The sequence below is a fragment of the Strix uralensis genome, chromosome 3 (assembly GCF_047716275.1).
Source record: "Strix uralensis isolate ZFMK-TIS-50842 chromosome 3, bStrUra1, whole genome shotgun sequence".
Classification (NCBI taxonomy): Eukaryota; Metazoa; Chordata; class Aves; order Strigiformes; family Strigidae; genus Strix; species Strix uralensis.
Genome location: NC_133974.1, coordinates 66,381,883 through 66,405,339, shown reverse-complemented (window position 1 = coordinate 66,405,339; position 23,457 = coordinate 66,381,883). Strand labels below are relative to the sequence as shown.

The following is a 23,457-nucleotide window of genomic DNA, read 5'->3' as shown; positions in this document are numbered from 1 at the left end:
TTTCAGTAAGACTTCTTTGAAGTATCCATTCAATAGACTTCTCCATCACAGAGTCCAAGAGCCCTCTGTCAGGCTTGCCTTCATCCCATGGAGTCCAAGACATCTTTGTTTCTGGGAAACTCCACGCACCATGTGTCTTTCAAAGCTGCCTGTGTGGCTGGGTTTGGCTGCTTATTCAAGAGAGGGAACACACATAACAGTCTGAAAAAAGTCTGATAGACCTTTCCTGTTACTCATCAAATAAGAAGGCCTTGCAGGAAACAGTTAAGGTTTGCCGGTGGGTTAAAAACTTGCCACTTCAATATGGCACTTGCTTGTTGAAGAAGTGTGTCGGGCACCGTGTTCACTGTCTCCAGACTTGTCTTATGCTTTTTTGTCTTATGCTTTTATGTACTGATAAAAAAAAAAAGACCTTGAAATAGCAATATAAAACTGCATTTTGGGGGAAGAAAGGGGAATAATAGGGAAGGTAGCTGGATTGGCAAAGGCTGATAATAGCTAAAGCATCTCAGTTGCACTGTTGAGCAGAAGTTTTTTCAGCTGGGCTGCCACAGTACTACATCTGTTGAAATTCTTGACCCATTAAACTGGGAGTCTGAACAAAACAGCGCACTGGATATATCACAGCTGAAGTTCATGAACTTGCTTTGCAGTCAGCATTGGTTACAGTTCAGTTGTTACACAAGTGCATCATTGCTGTGGCTTTACAACATATTTTAAAGCTTTGATATATAAGTACTCTCTGTGATACTCAAGTTCTACAGATTATATGGGGATTTATATATTTAAGGGAAATGGGATTTGATCCAAGCTGAATGAATTTTTGGGAGGAATATAAAGTGGTAGAGGCAAGCTGTCTGCCTTGTATTTAGACCATGGACAAAAATAGATGCTGCACTGGAATTAAGTTGAGCTGCTTTTTTTAAAGTCATATTTAGCATGAGATATTTGTCAAAAACAAGATTGCCTTTGTACAGCTCTGCTTTTATACAGCCTGTTTCATCCACACAGAGCGCTGTGCATTCTTATCCACAGTTTACAAATGAGGGACTCATAAAGAGGCACAGAGCGAAAGGCAGTAATTATAGTTAGCTTCACTAACCAAAGAGACCTTTGAACTAGGGCGTCTGTTTTAATTATGATCCGAGGTATAACCATTCTGAACAAACTCTTTATCTTGAAAAGTTACTTTCCTGAAATTCCCTGGTTAACTGCATAGTCCAATGTTACCCTAGTCTTACCCACATCTTACTGCAGCACTGCAAGCAGGCAGGGAGGCAGCTGCGCCCTTTGAAGAGGCCCCAGTTTGGTAGGTGTGCTCAGAGCATGTCTCGGTATGCACCAGTGTGCCTGATCCCAAACAAAGCATAGCTCTGACTTACATTTCAGGTGGCAACCTTTTTGCCTGGTGTTCAGAGCACAATGTTAGAACGCTGGAGATCTAGCCTGCGCTCACTTCATCCTTAAAGAATTTAAATTTGTATCTACATGAAAAATACTTTTAACTTTCAGCACTTTATTTTAAGCAATTGTTGGATCATCCTCACAAGATGTTGAAATCCCTGTTACGTTCTCCTGCCCCTCCTGAGAAGGGATGCCTGCAGCATTGCACCCAGCATCGGTCGTTACTGGTGTGGCGAGGACAAGAGTTAAGGCACCCTCAGGTTCTTCCTTCTTTATCTTTAAAGATAAAGAATCTTGAAATAAATCTTCAAAGATGAAGATTCCTTCTTGTCTTTATCCTGCGGTGCCTCACTGTATACTCATGTGCTGCAGGCAGTGTAGATACCTGCTTGGACTCTGAATTTAGGAGGCAAATACATGAAATTTAGATGGTGGTGTGTTTGTAATTTAAGTTCTTGACTGGATGTAACCCAAAGTGATGTGCTCAGATACAGCAATGCCGGATGGGGAATCCAGGTCTTCTGACACCCACACCTGTCTGTCACCAACCCATGAGGTCTTAGTTGTCTCAGCTCAACTGGAAAACCAAATTCAAAATATACATGAAGTAAATTAAAATGATATGCAGTTATTTTTCAGCTTTGAACAGAAGGTTCTTCTAAAACAGAAAGCAGTGCTATAGTACATATTGTGATTGTTAAAGTGCAGCGTGACCTGTAAAGTAATCCATCATTTTTAAAAGTTTGCTTTTACAAGACAAATGTATATTGTACTACAATCTGTCTGGTTTTAGGTGAAATTTTGAAAAGCTAAAAGCTACTTGTAAGACAGCGTTTGTAGTTGTGACTTAGGGAGGAACATGGTTTGTGGGTTTTTACAGAAGGGGTTGGCTACAATGTTTGAAGACTTAAAAAAAAACCAAGGAGAAGATCCCTGAGCTGAGGGAGTAGAGTGGTTTTCAGTGATATGTGCGGTGAATGGATAAATGTGTTTTAATATACTAGTCAGCAGATTTATTTCTGTAGTTGACAGTTTAGCTGACTTTTGCAGTTAATAGCCTCTCTCTAATACAAAGACAAAAAAACAAGAAAGAAAAAATCCCACTCTACAAAATACAAGTTACAACATGAAAGGCTCTGCCAAGAAGTCACCCTGACATTAGCTGAGATAATTTTTCAAGCATGCAGATGCAGCTGTCAGCTCGTCGCTTGTCCCTTCTTGCTGTCAAGGAGACAACAGGGGATGGTGCAAAGGCAAGCAAAGTGTGTGTGTGTCTTTCCCCTTTCTCCCTCTGCACCAGGGAGTTTCCGTTTGGCAGCTTTGGGCAGCTCTGCAGGGCGGGCAGTGCGTCTGCTCCTCCAGGAAGCTGCTGCCCCTCATGTGACTGGCATTTTTCTCTTTGGCTTCTAGCAGTTGTTCTTGAGTTCCAGGTGCTGTTCTTGGATACAAGGCAAATTCAGGTGTTTCTGGCACATTATCTTTCTGTCTTTCACTGCTTGACCCACCCAGTGAGATGGCTAGTTATGCCAAGCAAGTTGGAGTTATTTAAATGTCTGAGTAACCTTGATACCAAGTTTCTAAGTTTATGCTTGTGATATCGTGGTAGTTTAATTCTTTAACTAGTGTCTTTACTGGTTACTAATAAATACTTAGAAACACAGAAAAGTGGATCTTTTTGTATTAAACTTTCATACATACTTGTGAGAGTGTGTCTGAGTGTGTGGATGTAGACAGCTACAGAGCTTAAGGCCTGATCCTGCAAGAGTCATGTGAGTAGTGTTTACTTACACCAATAATCTCATTAGGGCTAATTTAGTGAGATTTAGTGAGTGATGGCTGCATTGTCAGGCCTGAGGCGTGGAGGACTGGTCCAGGGTGGTGGCAGAAAGCTGTGGCTCTGCACTGCTGCTGGAGCTGCATCCTGGGGAGGTGTCCCAGGCTCAGATGGGGTCCAGCCCTGAAAATGAGCACCTGGAGCCTTTCTCCCTGCAGCCACGTCAATATGGGGCACCCTGGGCCCGACAGGCAAAAGAACAGTTTTATGAAGAAGCTCATGAAAAATGATACCTAGTCTTGAACAGTTCATTTACAATAAAAAAAAAAATGTGGAAAACTCCTGAAAATGACCATGAATCCATCCTTCTCTGACATTTTCTGCTGCTGGCAGGCCAATGCATTTTCCTTCATGCAAACTTCCAAGATACTGCAACTAGTTTTAATGGTAGGAAGCTTGGCAGGTACAAAATGTTACCCAAGTCGGTTAAAGGAGAGGAAAAGAGCCAACATCCAGTCCCCCCTCCCACCAAACCCAGCCTGCCTTCCATCGTGGAACAGTACGGTGTGTAGGTCTGGCTAAGCAGACAAGGTAAATGTTAATCCTGGTTTTCCACAGTAATACCATGTCAGACGAATTACTGAGGTGTCAGTGCTGTGCCTTCTGTTCACTCCGGTGATTTGTGTCTCAAATTATTATGTAAGAATACGGTTTCAAGTTGTTGGAGAAGCAGTAAATTGCCTCTATGTGCAGGACTTGCTGCTTTGTGTTACAAGCTCAGGGTTAGATGCAATTACATGCGAGTTCGTTGCATGAAATGGAGAGAGAGACCTGGGCTGTGAGGCCTTGGAGGTATTTTCATACACTTAGCCTGACTGCCTGTCAGAGAGGCCATAAGGTTTTACATGGAGACGTTGAGTTACTCACAGCAGCACTTAATTCAGTGCCTGTGGCTCAAAATTCTGGTGCAGAATCACACTCTGCGTGGTTGAGCCCTCGCTCTCAGCCTGGTGCTGCTGGTACCTGCCCATTCCCCTGCTTATTTAGCGTAAGGGAAGAGAGCAGAGGACGATGATGCACTCACTCACCTGCTGGCAGTGAGAAGCACATCCCCAGCACGCTTCTGTCTGATGCCAGGATTTAGCAAACCCTATGGTAGTGCAATCCTGAGCAGACATATGAGTGGTTGGGTATATGGCAGTGACTCGGACATAATGTTATCAGGCACTGACAGCTTTAACGCATTTCCTCTGTCATGCATCTCCTGAACTTCGTATCTACCCTGTTCTTGTAACTGTGTAAATGATGAGGGGACCTTTAAAAGGCTTTTGACCACATTTTCCACACAATTTCTTCATGCTGAAGTAATACCACCCTGTGAACAGCAAAACTCAACTTCAGGCAAAATTTCCTTCTCCAAGAAGGATTTAACTTGTACCGCATAAGTGGAGTAAATTATATTATAATGTAATCTGACTACAGTCATTTTTAAGCAGTGTTTCTAATACAGAGGTGATCTTGAAATTTAGTGTATCACTAGCATAGAAGGAGAAGGACAAGGACTAATCTATGGTTTTACCTGGCCAGAAAAGCACTTGAGGACAGCAGAAGATCATAGGCAGCAGCACCTCTGCACACTCAGCCCCAGAAGCAGTCAGGCGATGAACGGGAGGTAGTTCCAGCCTTCGTGCTGTGGCACTAGCCAGTGCAGCCACTGATTGCAATTGCCAAGGCAGAGGCTCTTTTCTGGTCCTCCTGGGTAAATGGTCAGTGTTTGTGTAAACAAAACTGGTTCATCTGGGGCACAATAATGTTACTGCACACTTCAGATCAGGTACGTGCAAGATTATGACTGCTTGACTGCAGCATGTGCTGCAGATTTGAACTGCCAGTCTCATCATCAGGAACGGGTGTTTGTGTCCTGCCTGATGCAATCTCCGGCAGGTTGCCCTGGCAGTTCTGTGGCTGTGCATGGTTTTGTATATTGGATAATGTAGGTAATGGTAGCCCTGCTGCTGGGTTGAACCAAGAGTGTGTATGTTCCTGGCTCAGCTAGCACTAATGTATTGCAACATTCTTAAAACGGAAGGTTTTTAATAACTGGACCTGGCTGTATCCTTTTACCTAGTAAGCTTCAGTACAGACATCTCTGAAATAACATGTATAACTCTAAGCACTTTTTCACTTAATGTATAGTGCTCCTCTCTGTTTGGAGCTGTGGGAATAGGACAAGGTATTGCTCCTCTGGGAAAAAGGGAACATGTCTGGAGTCTTTCCTAGAGTATTTCTAGCTTCTTCATCAGTATTTTTTACATAAATAAAGACCTTTTACCTGAAAAATACAAACCCGATTGCTTACAGAATACCATGTGTACCTTTAATAATAGTGATGAGATGGTGGGGGAATGCCTCCATCTAGAACAGTTTTTAAACAGAAGTTGCCACCCTTGGTCTGGCAGTGACAGTACCCTCAGTTAGATTCAATGATTGACCTTGTGTTGTGCTTGCAGGCCATTGCAATGTGAAGTAAAAGATACCTACCTAAAACCTCTGCTGAGGTTTGTTGGCCTTGGGTGCCATCCACGGTGTGTATTTCCTGCAGTGCTGCAAAATGTACAGCGAGAGTGCGTGAATAGAAAAGCTGTTCTTGGGGACAAACCACCTTTTTATTGGTGTGGCTCACCTGGCAGTTTGCAGCAATTCTCTTGGTTTCTTCAGCAACATTGCTGCAATAGCTTCAGATGCTACTTGGATCTCATGTTGTGGACAAATGGAGGTTGTGAGCTTGATAAAACCACCAGTTTTTTATAGTCAGACCACTTGAACTTGCAGTGCACTTGAGACCTTCAGTGTTGACTTCAAGTTTTTTGAGCTCTTCCAGGCTTCATGAAGTAGACTATTTATCATCTTCATCTCCTCAGTTAGGAGAATAAATAAGGTCAAGCAATTAATATCAGCGCATGCATCTATTGCGCTCCAGAAGAGCCTGTTGCCCTTGGGATGTGCCACGATGCCTGATGTTGGAGAGCCCCAGGAGTGGCCAGCCAGGACCCTGGGCCTTATCCCAAGAATGGGAGGAAAAACAAATGCATTCTTACTAGCAACTGATCTGAAGGTAAAACTTGCAGTGTTTAAGTTGACAACTTAATGTGTTAACCCGTGCTACAAGTTGACGCAACTCTTTGGGCTGTTTTGTTCTGCTGTGGCCCGCTTATCCCTGTTGATTTGCAGCTCAAACCGACAAACAGCCCATCAGGGTGCTCACATTTGTGAGCGTTATGTGCTGGATCTGGCTGGATCCAGTGCCAAATTTGGAAGGGCGGTGGAGGAATGTGTTTTACTGCGGTTGCTGGCAGTCATTTTTCACCCCCCTCCTGAAGTACAGCAGCTGTTTGCCAGATGCATGCAGTGTCAGCATGCTCACACGTGCAAAACAGGGTTACCAACCCTCTGTTCCTGAGATGTAGCAATTGATCTGGATCTCAAAACCCACCACCACTGCCCTTGGTCCTTGAATCGTGAGAAAAGTGACAGGTTCGTGCCATACTGCCCTTTTTGACCACATATGGAAACATGTGATAGGCCAGGGCGTACGTCTGGCTCTGATGGAAATGGCTAGTTGTCAAACTGTAAGCTTGCCTTCTTGATGTGCATGTGCAGGTACAGGGGAGTCTGCACTGATTAAATCCTCGTGGAGCTGTGGTTGCTCTAGGTCAGTTAACTTGTCAGCACAGAGTCCTCCAGACCTCAGTCTCAGAAGCACCTGAGTATAACGGAAGAAGTGTATGCTGATATTACAGATTGTAACTCCACTTAATCATTTGCCAAGCAAAAGACTCTCTGAAACCTTGCCCTCGATATAAACATGGCATGTTTTCCACTTTAAGGGGTATTCAAAAGATCAAGATAGGGAGACAGATGATACAGTCACAGAAAGTCTTTGTCCAGCAAGTGATGATGAAAGCACTTTGTGTTATGATAATGCCCATGTATTGTGCAGAAATTTCAATTTCATACACAGAAATGTACCAAATACTTAATTTTCTTTTTGCTTTCCTCATTTTTCAACAGATTCAGTCTCTGGAAACATAAAGCTAACAGTCTGACTGGGCTGATGAGTTTGGTTGCCGCATCTTGAACATTTAATTTTTCCTTATGCGCTGGCGTCTGTTATTCTTTAGCACAGTCACACTGAATATCAATTAGGAGGCGGGAAGATGATTGTGGAAAACCTGGGTGAGGGGGATGAGATGCTGACTGGGATTTAGGCTGTTTTGAGTGGGAATCTGAATTCTTTCTCAACTTTGAAAACTTCAGTATTAAACCACACGTGCTCTGCAGTGACATGCAATTTTGAGATCCCTGTGATTTGCATTCCTCTCTCCAAAATCACAATAAATGGTCTCTTCCATGGGCAGGAAGACAAGACAAGTGGTCAGTGCCAAAGTTATTTAGCAGATGGTGCTTGAGTAGTGAGCAACATCATCATTTCAAGTGTAAGGCACATAATGGATGTCTACCGGCCTGGCAAATGAGACCCCCGGTGTTACTCACATGCTTCCATCTCCCATCCTGCAAGATGCTGCCATCTGTCAAGACACTGAGCCAGGCCTCAAATAAATAAATAAATAAATAAATTTCCCCCTTCTTTCCAAAGCTTTTGCCATCTCCTGGGTTAAATAAAAGCCATGTGTATATACATTATGTGTGGGCTTATGTATATGATATATGTGAGGTACGGGGAAGTATAGATGCAAATATGAGAAATGATCTTTGGGTTCTGTTACTTGGGACAGACAATGCTAATGCATGGTAAACATTTTCAGAATAATACTCTGTGCTTTTGTACACCAAGTGTAAACAGTAATGGCTCTTGTCATGAATTAATCTCCTCTTTCTGTGTGTTTCGGCAGAGTGTGACAAGCTGCGGCGGGATGGCTACCGGAGCTCACAGTATTACTCTCAGGGTCCCACCTTCTCCTCGTCCTCCAGTGCAATCTGTGGAAGTTACCAGGATGATTATGAAGAAATTGAACAAAAGGTAATGGTGGGGGGCAAAGTGCTGGAAAGAATACATGCCTGGTGCAGTTCAATTGCCTGCCATAACATTGTTCAAATAAGGTAGGATTTTCTGAAGGTCATGAAGATGCTTATTCCTTTGAATTACAGTGATATTAGGTAATCTGACTTCCATAGTCTCTTAAAAATACTAGTTCTACCCCTGCATTTATATAAAGTTCCCACTGGCACATTCAGGGTGTGAAAGCCAGAGGAGTTTGTTAATGTTCTGGAGCGAAGACCCCAGCAAGGATAGCTGTTTTGAATCTGTTAAGTGTTTACATTCAAGTAGCAGGAGTAGCTGTTAACCAGTCATCAGTGTATAGTGCAACAGAGACAGTAGGCACTGGGGGTTTATGCGGTTTCACTAGGTAGAAGCTTTGTCCTAATGCATCACAACTGTTCGCGAAAAGCCATCCAGAAGAATGAAAGATTGCCCACTACCTTGGGTTTATCAGCTCTCTTTCAGTTTGCTTCATCCTTTTCATCTTTATATGCCCACATCTCAACTCCAGGTATGTTTATCTTAGAATCCAGAGAATGGACAGCTGAGCACAGGTCCTAAGAATGTTGTGAGGACGTTGTTATATACACCAATTTATATACATTTCAGTTACAGATCTAGTAAGTTGCATTAATGTTCTAAAGAAGAAAAGAAATTTTGCTGCCCTGTCCTTACCTTACCCTGTTGTGCCTGTGAAAGAGAAGCTAACTTTGGTGTTGCAGGCTAGGATGTTGCTGCTGGGGTGGACAGCAAGATGCACTGGAGCCCGGCTGTCGAAAGCTGAAATGCTGGAGCTCCTGGGATTTTCAAGATAGATAATTTAGAATACTTTGCCACAAACTACTGTTGCTCAGAGCGTGGGAGGATATCCTTGGTTGCAACGCAGTTTAATTTCTTTGAATTGTCACTAAACCGTATGTGCTTCTGTAGCGTGGACCAAATAACTGTCTGTACGAAGCGTGCAGATCCTGAGAACTCACTTTAAAGGGTACAGTGTTTTCAGTTCTATCCTCCATGGTTTTTAATCACATAATAAAAGGTGTGTGGAATATGTACAGTCTCTCATCCAGGTGGTGACTGCATTATATCTGTGTATTGGCAGGGAATGTTAGAGCATCTTGTTTAGCTGTGTGTGGTATGTACTGGCAGTGAGCAGAGAATGTAAAGCACATTCATACTGTGGAATGTATTATAACAGTAATTTGTAAAACCTTGCTGAAATCAGTGAAATTATGATTTCCACCGAGGAAGGTATTAACGCATTGTTGTTATTAATGTACTGCATATATATGTATCAGCTGGTCTTAGCCAGTGATGTGCAGCATATGACCATCTGCACATGTAAAACTAATGTAACATTTAAAAAATATAAATACACTTTTCTTTAACAGTTTGAATGAGAGCATATAAGCATGGGTGAGGCCTCTTAGAGACTATGATCTGTCATCCTTATCTTGGTTAAGGGTTTTTTGGAGTGTTAACATAATGTGTCACTAACAATTTCTGTGCATTCTGAAAAAAAATCAGTGCAACTAAGTATGCTTCAAGGATAGGATAACACTTCCATTTCAAATTGGAATAGTTTCCTTTCAATATTTTTAGCTGAAAGGATGATTCAGAGCTGTGGAGAAAGATAGTTGCCAAAGTGATAGTCTTGGATGTTACTGATTATCTCAGAACCTTAACCTTAACCCTGCCGCTCTTATTTGCAGCTCAGAAAGACGTTAATGCCTTGTTAACTGCAGTGTGATTCTCCCTTCATATTATATAACTCAGTGTTTTGTGGGGTCCTTTGACCAGTATCTTTGTTTAATTGGCTTTTTTTGTAATGGCCTAAAATTTTGCTCTTTTTTAAAATGTGCGCTTACCACAACAGATCTCTGAACTTGAATTATAAATCCCACTGGTAAAGTGCCAAGTAATTCTAATAAGTCTTATGCCTTGAGCGAATTGTATTTCAGCTGTCAGAAGTGTTCTTCAGTAACAGTGTGGAACTGGGGTCACCAAAATCCCGTGATTCAAAATGTGAACTCCTCTCCACTAGATGAAAGCTTTATAGCTTTGTTGTCTATTCAAAGCAAAAAAGCCAACATTTAAATTCTGTACATGCAGTACCTAATAGTTGAAATTCGAGAACAGCAGAATAATGAAGGGTGGATGAATAGCTGTTTACTAGTTGGAAATTTACTTCTAAGTTGTCATAATTGCCAACGTGCAGAATAAAGAATGTTTTGCTGCGTGGTGATTTCACAAAGGAAACCATCTTTCCCTACTCTCTTTAGTCTGCTTTTTAAAAAAAATGAAGCCAGATATTCTGCCTGTCCTGTCTACACTGGAGACGGTATGAAACCATGGCTAGGTGATGCAAGAGGACACTTTGATCCACAAACATTCTCATGTTTTGTGATATAAAGTGAAGTTCTTGGAACTGCCCTTTTACTCTTAGGTTGATTCTTAAAAGTTATATTAATGGGGCACACACCAAGCTCCACTACAGTGTATTTCTGCTGATCCTAATTGAATTTGAGATTAAACTGGTTTATGTGGACTTTATATCTCACTACTGTGACCAGTATCCTTCTTTTTCATCTCTTACATACCACTGTTGGTGATGTGACTTGGGAGCTATTTCTGTCCTTCAGTATCGCTCTGTTTCCCGAGTGTCAAAAGATGGATTGAGATGTCACTTTCAAACTCTGTTTTCCCTTGAAGTTCTGAAAATGTATGCATTCTGTACGTTAAACGTATTTGTCTCTTGTGTGGCTTTTTTCTCATTCTTTTTTCTTTCCCTTTTTATCACTCATTCTGTTTGTTTCTTTTTGTCTTGCTCAACAGTCTAGTCTGTTAGACTGCATCTCTCGGTCTTGCATTAGCGCCTGCTGTAACTTGATTCCCTGGAGCAAAAAGGTACTTTGCCCACAAGTGGGACCATCCAGCTGCCGTGTCTGCAGCTTGATGTTACTTGTAGCATTTAGCATATATGCAGTCTTATTCTGTTCTTAGCCTTCAGTTGTTACCTGCTTCTGTTTTCTGTTTTAAAAAATAATTAAAAAAAAATCAACTGCTCAACAGAATAATGCCATGCCATCTTTGTTTCCTTTATTTTTCCTCATTGCTCCTTGCCCACATTCCAGTATCCTCTGTTTACTTGGTTCACTGAAATTTTTTGATTCTTTTTTGTCTATTAACATTTGCCTCCTTTGAAACCCTTCCCCCAGTGAACCCTGTCTTTTATTTAAATGGCTGCCTCATAGGTTTTTAATTAGTCAAGGAAAACCCTTACTAATTTGGAGTAATGTGTTTTTCTTAAATGATGAATGTGACCTATGGAGAGTACTTGCTCCCAGGCATGCAGTATATCATGTCTTTATTCCATCTATGAAAATGTTTGTATGCCAAAAACTTAGGGTATTTTTCCCCAGGTCCTGTTATTTGGCTTATGAACTTTGCCTCCATACAGTTAAGCTTTGGGTGCAAAAACATTTATTTTGCTCATCCATGGGGAAAAAAAGTATATTTTTGCCACTGTACTCAGCCAAACCGTTAGTTATCTCTTCAGTATCTGCAAGAGAGTGTTTAGTATCTTAAGTGAAACCAAATGCATTAACTGTATTGGCTTGAGAGACTTGAAGAGGTCTAATCCAAAACTTTGGTGTTAAGAGGGGCTAAAGCAGTTGGGCACTCCAGTTTGGAGGTGGGAATGCCTGAGAGCCCTTAGGCATGGGCTCTAGCAGAACTGGAGATACTTCTAGGTGGTGGTGTCCTCAGCTGGCCTCCCTGTCCCTCTGCTGCAGTTGCATGGGGGTGCTCTTGTAAGCAGCACATGTATTTTATATCCACTTCATGTTTTTTTGAAAATACTGCTCAATTTACTGAGTTGAAACAGCAGTTCAAAGTATAAAATGCTAAAGCATAAGGAAGTGAGTATAGAAATTCTTTGAATAAACCAAAGGGGGTAAGTCTTCACTCACCGCATACACAGTGCAACAGCTGCAGGAATTGTGAATACTGAAAGTTCATATGGGTTCAGAAAGCAACTGGGTAAATTCTTGAGGGGAGAGTACTCCATCCAGCGTTGAGAGAATATTCAGGGGAAGGTATTCACTGTATGCATCCTCTGATTTAATTTCACCTGTATATCATTGATTGGCCATTATCGTAAGGCAGATACTAGGTAGGCTTTTAGAGCTCTGGACTGATGCAGTACAGCTCTTCTTATGTTTTTAATCCCATTGCAACAGAGTAGAGGAAGAAGAAAGGAACATTTCTGCAGTGCTGGTTAAGATGATAACTTGCTTGATGGTTAGTAATTTCTGCTGACAAAAAAAAATAATCCCTTCCTTACTGAGACAGTGAAGGATTTAGTAGGATAGGAAAGTTGGCTAGTGCAACTGAAGATCTGTGTGTAGAAGTAATAAAAGGGAATATTCTACGAAAATTGGGAGAACTAGACTGGGGACCTTGGTCTTGAGGACACCAAATAGAGCAAGATATGACTAACTCAAGTGTAAATTCATGTAAATTTATGTGGCAGTGGTACATAATACAGTGAAATCCCGTTGGGTTGAAGCAGGCACATAAAGTGACATTCTCGATTGACCAAGAAAGAGGAGTTTAAAGGTTTGGGGCTTGCCTTTTTTTTTCCCTGTTATTGTTTTTCTTGATCCCTTTGCATTGGGTAAAAGGGCACTTGAAGCCATCAAACCTAGTAGAAGTCTGGAGGAGAAATAGGATGGTGGCAAATAGTAATAGACAGCTGAATTGGTATGGCTGCTGTCCACTACACTGATTTTTTTTTTTTTCCTCCGTCAATTTTGTTTTTCTGAGAAACTACAATTTTAGAAGTGATTGCAGTGGACAATGAGGTGAATGACATGACTACGAGTTTTAAGTTCCTTTGCTGAAAGGTAAAATTGTATGGATTGAATTTTCCTCCTAGAATTTCCATCTTTTTTCAAACAATTAGTATAAACCCCTGGAATATAAAAAGATTAAGAATAAACAGGGTATTTAGGCAGAGTGTGCTGCAAGATACACAGCATATACTTACTTGTCATCTGGGACCTCTCAAATACCGTGAACGTGCTGAGATAGTGAAACCCTTTTGTTGTGTCTCAGCGGCTGAAGTAGGCTGGGGGACAATATGTCAACAAGGCATCAGAGACGTTCTGGTTTACTGAGCCATATTATTTGTCTATAGGGTATTTATAGGCCATTTTTCTCCTGGATTCTCATTTCAACTCCCATTTGAAAGTTCATGCTTTTTCCCCTCTAATGCATGTTTGTGGAAACACTGCAACTGCTGCTTTCACATCCCACCTTTCCCTCCTCCCATGTCCATTAAAAAGAATGAATTCCAGTGAATTTTCCTGAGGAGGTGAGTCTAACATGCCATTGCACAGAAATTTGACCATTTAAGTCTAGCAATGAAGTTATTATGAATCAGAGATGCTTTAAAAACGGGACGAGTGCTTTCTGTTCTGTTATGAACATAGTGTTTACGATCAGCTTTGGTAAGCAGATACATAATTTCAGAGTACTGCCTAGTCCAGCGCTATTTCTGATACAACAGACCTTAAGCAGCAATTCACTGCATCTTCTGGCAAGCTTCAGTGTTAAAAATCTGGGAATGTTTGCTAAAAATATGTGAATTCCTATTTTCATCCTGATTATAGAGGTAAATAATTTCTGTGTGAAGAAAGCTGAAAGATGAGCTACTGTTTTCCTCTGTGCAATAAGGCTATGTATGGCTTTGTTATGCCCCTTAAAAGTAGCTTCACATCAAAAAAACCCTATACCACTATCCTTGTGAGTAATTTGGAAGAAAGAATGTAAGTAGAGACAGTCATGCTTCTTCAGGAACCATGGAAAGTGTACCTACAGATGAAACGTGAGCACTTATTCCTACACCCAAAACCACCCGCAACTCTTTTACTGAATTACTTTGTAGAAGTACACACCGCTGTCCTATGGCAGGAAATCATTCTTACTGAGATGGTGCTTTGAACTCAACTGCACAATTGGGTTTTCAGTTGCTTTTCATTCGTTATATGCTCACTGGGCTGATTCATTTCTCTCAGTCTTCCTCCATCTGTCCCCAGTTTTCTCAGCTTTTAATTCTGCAAAATTTGTGATGGTTGTTTCACATTTTTTTGGATAATTAGGATTCCCTTGTAGTAGATGCTTCAGTTCTTCAGTTTTTCTATTAATGTACTGTAATGGAAGAAGTGTTCTGCCTGGTTTGGGTAATTTCCTTGAAAAGGAAGTGTGGCTTTGTAACCAATATCTCTGCCACTTGACATATTGGAGTAGCCCCTGGTGACTGCTGTATCACAGCTGAGACCTGGCACTGCAGTGTAGTCTGAATGTGACAGATATTGATGCGGACAGTACCAACTAAGCAGAGTTATCTGAAGGTCACTGGAGCTCATCCTCACCCCTCACAATCTGCAAAACCATGCTTGAGGTGTCTCCCTTGGTGCCCCGATTCAGGTGGAGAAAAGCTTTTTGTAGAACAGGAAAAGCAATTTTTCTTTGCCTCAACCCCTGATTACTCCTTTAAGTGCGCACACAAGTGCCTGCCATGACACTGGGCTAGCACCCCAGTGCCACATTCCTTACAAACCTTTTCTCTCTCTCAGCTGTTTTAAACCTAATTGGGGGGAAGCATGGCCTGGAGGCAGCTTTCCCTTCTGCAGTGGCATTTCTCTCCCAAATTGTTTAAGTTAATGAAGGTTTTTATGAATTTCAGTGCTTTGAGGTGGGAAAGCCCTTGTGTTTGTTGTGTAAGTACATATAAATATGTGTGCCCACACTATATATGTGTATAAACAATCTATGTAAACAACACTCATAAAAAATAAGCATTCACATTATATTTTTATAGAAATGGCTTTAGAGCCTTTTAAAAGCAGTGCAGGCCTGAAAAAACACTGCTGTCTTCCAAGAAGCTTGTATTGAAAGAATTACTGGGGCTTTCAGAGGGCTGAGCCCTTTCCTACAGAGCAGCATCTATCCCATCCACAGTCTCCCTTGTAAAGAAATGCAAGATTGACAGAAAAGGATTATTTCCTTGAAGAAAAGCTCCCATGTTTCAAAGTGTGTTTCCAAACCACAGGCTGACATTAGTAACAATTTCATTGCCTGAAATGTTTATTATTACCTAAAGAGATTTTACCTTTCTGTTGTTTTACTTTTTGCCTGGAAGTTGCTTTTATTTTTATTTTTTATTAAATAAAATGTTGGGTCCTGTCCTAAAGGATGCAGAGTCAAAGCATAATAGAATAAATAAATGGTTGTTTATTTATAAACAGCAGGAATGCCTCATGGTAACAGGAAGAAATTAAAATCAGAAATGATAAACAGTGTTTGCGGCACAATGTCTGGGCATGTCTTTTGTATAGCACTCAGCTTCAAGAGAAAACAGATCGCTTAGACTGAAAACCCATAATAGTAAAAAAACCCCATCTGTTGTAAATAGCTGTGATGTTTCTTTCCATGCCCATATACAGCAGTGAGGGAGTAACTACCGGGAGAGGCAGTGATCTAGTACTGGCAACCCTACTTTGGTAGTATTCTGCTCTCCAGAGGGATAGAGGAATAAAGAAAAGGGGGGAGCACATTAACTCTGGTCTGGTGGTAGAGATGGAGGTCCCAAAGCAAACGCCCCTAAAGCAGAGGAGTCAGGAGATTGCAGAGGGATCTCTGCTCGTGCTGCAGCTGCTACGCAACTCCTCTTCCATGGTTTTCTTCTCTTTTTTTGTTTTGCCTGGGGGCAGGAGGAGGCAGAGATTGTTTTTTCCTCCAGGTCTTCCTTCTCTCCTGCTTCTGGGATTCTCTGGGGTGCCTTGCTGGCAGGAGCAGGGTGGAGAGAAGGCTGCTTCTCCTGGGTTTGCTTGGAGCTTGTGACCACCTGCTAGAAGCCCCAGTGATGTCTTCTTGCATGCCCTGAACCTGCCTGTTCTCAGAGCTTGCGATGAACTAGTACTGTCCTATCAGTAAAAAGCTACATTATGGCTTTCTCTGCCATTACTGGCATGTAAGCGAGGACCTTGTAATGAAAATAGATTTGCAAATGGCTTTTTTGGCTTATAACTTTGTCTGGTGGAAGGATTTGCACAAGCTGTTGCAACTTCTTTTTCTGGTGCCGAAAGTTTTTTGTTTCATTGGTTGGTTGTTTTTTAAGTGAAACACCCATCAGGGAGGTGAAATCTGCCACTTTGATAATGAATGACTTTTAAAATGACAATTCTATGGCTACTAATATTGTTAACGGCTTCACCCCTGAAAAATGGGCAAAATTAATCCCTTGACTATGGCATGAGTTTCTCTAACACTAAAGCAAAGTTATTCTTGCTACCTTACTGATCCATGGCTGATGATTTTGTAGAGTGCATTGGCTGGTTCTTTTGCTGAGCTCTCTCAAAATCTGTCTCCTCATAACAGGATTCTTGCTGAGACCTTACACATCCTTACAACCTAGTACAGCTGGAGCAAAGCAGTGCTCCAATCTCATCATCCTAATAGGTCACCAGGAGGGGAGAGAGGAAGGGAAGGCAAACTGCGGTGCAGTGGGAGCGCTTAATCACTCCAGGGACAATGTCAGTGTGTAAGATAATTAGTTACTGTGCTTTGCTATGCTCAAGACCACTCTTTTCTCTTTCGTTAGTATATATTCCTTAGACTGATCAGATGTCTTGGATAAATACAGTTCAGGTGTTTTGTTGTGGGTGGTTTGTTCGTGTGTTTTTTAAATTACTCTTTATGTCGGTCAAAATGTGATATCTGTGAGGGTATATTTTGCTCCACAAGCAATTGTGATGACTGCAGTGGCAAACCTTAGTAATACCATAGTCCTATCTTTTTTTTTTTTTTTGGTAGTAAACTTACATTGTTGCATGTATTTGTGTTTGTAGTGTCCTGTCTCTTCCCCAGAAGAAGAAAAGCTTATTACCATCAAAAGGCCTAAAACTCCAGTTTCAAATGAGTTATCAGATATCAACACTCAAACCAACTGGACTAAGTCACTCCCACTGCCAACACCTGAAGAGAAAATGCGACAGCAAGCACAGGCAGTCCAAACAGATGTGGTTCCTATTAATGTGACTGGTAGGCTTTTAATTTCAGTAATTATATTACACTGATGAGGGAGGGAAGGGATAAAAAGGGATACGGTTGGATAGTATTTTGACACTCATATATTTGATGCATGAATTTTTGAATTACATATTGCTCCTTTCTGTGAAAACAGTGTTTAAATAGTCTCTCCGAAATAAATCAGAAAACCTTGAAATCCCTTAAAATTATCATTAATGAAGGTAGTCTACACAACATGGGCTTGAAACAGCATTAGATATTCATGAAATACAAGAAGAAAATTGATAAATAGCAGTGTTTTGCTGTGGACTGCACTGAAGATATGTAACGGAAAATCATTTTTATGCAATGGTAATGATATTTCAGGATTTTCTTCTAGGAATTTTATGTAAGGAAGGTTATCAGGGACTTCTATATTCCAAAGACTAAATGTTACAATATTCAAGAAAAAAACCCTCTAGAATCCTATTTTTATCGGCAACAAGAGGCTTAGGTGTCAAGGAGAGTAGGGTAAGAAGAGCAAAAGTTGATGGGGCTGTGTCTTTGAGCAAGACTGTTGGTAAGACACTCCACTTATGTCACCGTAGTCCACATTTTCTTGTTATGGACTGTGTATTAACTCTTCATTTTGAAAATGCTTCTTTTACAGTTGCAGAACTCCCGCTCTGTGGAAGTTAAATTATGTTAAAGCCTAATGCTGAATAGATACTTTATTGTGTGTAAATAGGATTTCTGTGAAAGATTGAATTACCACTTCAGTTTAATAATCACTTTTTCTGCACAGCATCAAGATTGTCTGTTATTAGTTAATTCAAATAACTGACCGTTTGCCTGCCAAAACCAGGATGTTACTCAATATCCAATTTATTTCAAATGCCACATGGCACGCTCTGACTCCATGCTTGCTCGTACAATCGGTATCTTTCAATGTTTGGTTTTGTTTTGAAAGTAAATTAGGTGTTCTCTTTCTCTGCATGACTACCAATAATTTCTTCACCTATATTTTTATAAACTAGTATTTTAAATAGTATTATTTAATAGTATTTAAATAGTATAGGAGCAGTACTTCTGTGACAAATATCAGAGAGCTCTGAGAAATTAACAACAAATGTTTCTTTAAACAGCAGAAAATATTTGAAATAAACAGCATGAAGGCAACAGAAAATGACACCCTACCTGTGGAAAAATCAATAGAAGGAAAACAAATGCAATGCTGAAACGTTACTAGGCCAGTTGTCGCTACCTAGTAGGATACAGGTGCAGAAGGCTGAGTTGGGGAACAACAGATAATCTGACATAATTGATAAGCTTGAGCAGGGTTTAGATATTGTGACAGCAGGAACAGGGTATACTTACAGAAAGAGTAATCTGCTGTTCGGTTTAATGACCCTGCATACTGAAAATACATGGGGGAAGTAAACAGATGGAAGGAAAAATGGGGTAAAAGAGATCAAATAACCCTCATAGAGTTAATTCAGTGTCACTGGAAACGTTACTGTGTTTGGATAAATTACACTTGTGACTTCAACCGCCTTAATTCGACTGGTGTAGCAAACCTTGTTTCTCCTGAATTGTTTGGTTTGCACTCAGCAAACTCAGCGGTTCTCAATTTTTCTGATAAAAATAGTGCACATGCATATTACACCTCACCTTGCTGGAGTGTGCTGTTGAGCGTTTGTTCCCTTATAAACATGGTACTTGGAAGGGAAAGAAAGGTAAAGGAAGACTACTTCCTTTAATAGTAGTCCTCCTTCCTTGCGGTGTGTCGACTGGTCCCTGGGATCCACTGTTGCCTTTCCCGTGGAATAGTTATAGTGCTACTGTGAAACAAGTCAAGCAACAGTAACAGACTACAAGCTACACACAACACACAAAAAAAGCTGCTGTCCTTGTTCCTCTTTAAAAAGTCACAATCTGCTCCCCTCCTCTGCCCTCCCACATGCAGAGTAAATTTATTTTGTGAAGTTCCTTATGTTACTGCATGAGGCAAGAAAAAAACCCCAAAAATTCTGTGCCGTTTTTTCAACGTGCCGTGGAACAAACCACACTGGTTTTTGTTTTGATTTGGCTTTTTCCTTCGCTTGCTCTTTTTCTCACTCTCCCAGAAGAGAGGTCAAAAAACTTCCATTTTATTACTCCTGGCATGAAATAAAAGGTTAACCTCTGAAGAGGCTGCTGGCAATTGACAGCGTTTTCAGCAGTGAATCAGTAATGATTCTGCTACAATGGCCTCTCACGTGGCTGTGCAGTAAATGCTCAGCGAGTTCAGCTTTCAGGGCTCTTCAGTGAACAGATTGCAACTAATAAAGTAGTAGTAAAAATCTGTTGGGTAGCCTAAAGGTGCAGGGGTGTTGCATTAGGCTGACAAGCTGGTGACTACACATCCAGATTTGGAAGCAGTTTCAGTCTTTGGGAGTGCCTGGGCTGAGCTTATTCTGGCCTGGAAGGGGTTGGGCTGAATTTTCAGTGGTGGCCAATCTTTGCTTTTACATATCCTTGGGGTTAAAAGATGTATAATGGTGTCTTCTCTCATGGGTTTTCTGGAACTAACTTTCTTTCCAGATGGAGGAGTTTGGTGATGGTGGAGGTGATCAGCGCCAGGCTGGATCCTGCAAAACATTTAAACATTTACTTGAGTCTGGTTTGACTGACTTCAGTGAGATTTAAACACATACTTAAATATTTTCAGTGAATCCAAGGAAACTGAGTAAACTGCATGAGGGAAAACTGAGTAAACTGTATAAGGAATGCCTAGGTGATTTGCTACAAACCTGTAACAGAAGGAGAAAAAAAGTATCCTTAAATCGGCAAAATATATTTAGTTTTAACATCTATATTTTCAAAAAAAAAAAAAAAAAAGATGACAATGAAAAATGCAAAAGACTGAGACGTTCTCATTTTGCTTGTTGGAATTTATTGAAGCTGCTGCTTTGAAATTCTACAAATTTGCACAGTGGCTTTGAAAAAGCCTTTGTGTATCAAAAGCCATTGAAGGTGGATTGGTTGAGTTAGCTCTTGGGTAGCCCAGGGGAAGAAGTTACTGTGGATCAGCTGACACAGTAACATTTCCCTATGGTCATCCTGTTTGTGCTGTCTGAGGCTTCATGTAAAAGGCTCTCTCCTTGTTTGCACCCTTTACTTACCATTTACATTTTATTCCAGGGCATTCAAAGCTGTATTTTAATTTCCTTGCAACTCACTGTCTCAGGCATAATTGTTGGCCTTTGAATGGATAAAGATATGTTCAGAGATGCAAAACTTTCCCCTTCAAATTCTTTGGATTTGTTACAATGTGGCTAGAAGTATTATTATCCTGCATGGCAGGATGGCCTAATGGTCCTGACCCTGACCCTGTAAGGGTCCTAACGTCCTAGTAGTGGTAATGCCCCAGACAGTGGATAGTCTGTGTTGATATTTCAGGGCTTCTACTAAGCCGGTGGCATCCATAGCTCTCAATTTCATAGATCCTGCTCCCTTAATCTGCCCTGACTTCAGTCAATCCAAAACTTGGATGAAACTGGCACTTCTTTGTAGCCGTAAGCGTTCCTCTTAGCACGAGTGCGGCTCATGGGAGCAAAAGGCTTCAGTCAAACAGAGTCAGAGTCTTTATATTTACAGTATGGTGAATGAAACTGCTATGTTTTTTCCTTGCATTTTCACAAGTCCACATGCTATACTTTAATATATGACTGTATCTTTAACTGTTATAGAGGTAATGAGGTTTTCTATGCTATTTGCATGACACACATCATACTGATGTGCAGTCAGCCAGGGATAATATTTTTGACGTATTAGTTACTGTGCATTAATCACTTTTTAGAGGTAAATAATTTGGTCATAAATTTAAAAAAAGCGTACAAGGCAAAAAACATGTACACGTATATCAAGCTTTTTCTGCATTTAAGTTTTAAATGGGTCATCTAAAGGACATTTAGCAGTGCTTAAAAACACTTTGACTTCTCAAAACAGAACTTACATGTGAGATATGGGGGGTAGTCATTAGATTTTTAGAAGTGACAGCTTACAGTCTTTAGGGCAAGTTTTATCTTACTGCTAGTAAAATGGCCAAATTATAAACCTCTAAACAAAAGTGAATTCCTAAAGAAAAGCTGCTTAATGATAGTGGTGCTTCTGGGTCCCATTATGATACAGCACATGGTCATCATAAGGCTTTGTCTGGCAACGTGCACTTACACACGCATTTTTTCAGCTCTTGCTGTTGTATATTTTTCTAATCGTTTATAAAGTTCAATTTTAAGCAGCTTCCACTCTGACTGAAATATTTATGAGACCACAAGATCGGTTTGATCTCTGCATGCTCCATAGTACTTATTTGTATTCATGTTAAAAGATCACCACCAGAAATGTGGTACACTTGACAGGTTCAGAGCAACTTGGAATGAAAAAGAAATGTCTTGTGTGATTTAATGATGGAGCTGTGCAAAGACATTGTAATAACTGTTGCCAATAGCAATGTCTGTTCCTGCATAAACTATTGTGATCTTTCATTTTCATGAGCAGATTTGCTTTTTCTGCAGCTCATTACTTCAAAATAAAACAACAAAACCGCACAAAACCCCACAAAGGGCCAAATTAAAGCAAGGATTCTGTTCACTTTTGTGGAATGAAGAGCTGCTCTCACCAGTTCTGAGCTGGACTCAGGAAGCCAAAATTCCTTTTAAAACCTGCAGTACTGTGTAATGTATATGTGTGTGTAAAGCCTTACTGTGATGATATGTCGTATCTTCCTTCAGTGTAAACCTTCATTGTAGGACCAAGCTAACATCATTTATTAATGCCTTTTTTTCCATTTCTACAACAAAACTAGTGGAAGAAAGTGCATGATGTCAGTGTGCTTGGAAGTAATGTTGCTTTGCTTGTTCTACCATGTATTAGGGGAGAATTTCGACCGCCAAGCCAGCATTCGGCGGTCTCTAATTTACACAGACACGGTGGTAAGACGGCCGAAGAAAGTCAAAAGGAGAAAGACTATTACAGGAATCCCTGACAACATACAAAAGGAGCTAGGTATGGCTCATCAGAACTGTATTCCGTCCACTGTTCATTGTCACTGCTTATCATTACTCGGCTAATAACATTACCAGTGCTCATGAAACCAATACAGTCTGATAGCCTATTACAGTTCCAAATACGTGTGTGCCTCCTTGCCACCTTGTGCATCGGGAAATTAGGACCTTTTATCTGTTGTCTTCCATTTGTTGAAGGGAACAGGGTATTTGGAAATTGGTGTACTGGTACAATGGAAATCTGCAGGGATGTAAGGTTTCTGGTCTTTAATGCTTTCCTGGAGGTGTGGTCAACTCCCTCAGGATGTTCACTGAAACAAAATTGAAGTGGGCAGGCATTTTGACTTGTAAATAATTACTCAGTGGAGTAAAACAATTCATGGATGCCTTCCTGAATCTGCCGAGAGTTGCATCAACAGTGAAAAACCTGCATATTTTCCAGTTCAGTTTAGATCTAATTGGCGTCCCCTTAAGTATCAGTGTTATTTGATTGGAAGTAATTTACATGGGCTCATTAGCTATTGCATGTATTCCAAAGGAAAAATGCCTACTTGGTCACATTTACACTACCTCAGGCTGTCCTCTTGCACAGTTAGTAGCATATGTGATATTCAAAGCTGATGAAGCAGTCTGAATTTTGGCAGACCTTTCAGATACTTTTTGCAGAACTCTTTGATTTAAAACTGGTCATTCTTATTTATTTTTTAAAAAGATGTTTCAGTTTTTCCCAAATGATAACTTCACAGATAAAATGATGCTCCCCTCCTTTTTTTTTTTTTTTTTTTCAGTAGAGGAAGAATATCTTTTTAAATAGTCTGGCAGAACTTATTTTAGGTCCTTTACGTGTGGAATCATCTCATATATTGATGATTTCAGTGAGTTTTACTACCTTGCATTTTGCATCTCTTTTTTTAATTATGTTTTCAATTCTTAGTTCTCTTGTCTAGATTTTTCAGAAGCAGAAGCACAAATATGTAACTTGTCTGGATGGGTTTGAAGTGACCTGGAGGGCCAGGCATAGAGAAAGCCAAGAAATGAGCAAGTACATGAAAAGCAGCTGTGCTCCTTCAGCATCTGTAATGAAACAGTGCCCT

At 40.6% G+C, this 23,457-nt stretch overlaps 1 protein-coding gene across 12 annotated transcripts in view; it reads left to right on the top strand.

Moving 5' to 3' along the window:
- Positions 1-23,457, top strand: part of NHSL1 (NHS like 1) — a 185,448-nt gene that overhangs the window by 140,221 nt on the left and 21,770 nt on the right. For 7 of the 12 annotated variants that reach the window (XM_074862648.1, XM_074862652.1, XM_074862650.1 and 4 more), the window contains exons 3-6: positions 8,092-8,219; positions 11,076-11,147; positions 17,156-17,348; positions 22,233-22,364. In XM_074862648.1, the coding sequence (XP_074718749.1) occupies positions 8,092-8,219; positions 11,076-11,147; positions 17,156-17,348; positions 22,233-22,364 (525 nt within the window). The remainder of the gene's footprint in view (positions 1-8,091; positions 8,220-11,075; positions 11,148-17,155; positions 17,349-22,232; positions 22,365-23,457) is intronic. The other 5 variants (XM_074862649.1, XM_074862657.1, XM_074862660.1 and 2 more) reach the window with 3 other exon arrangements.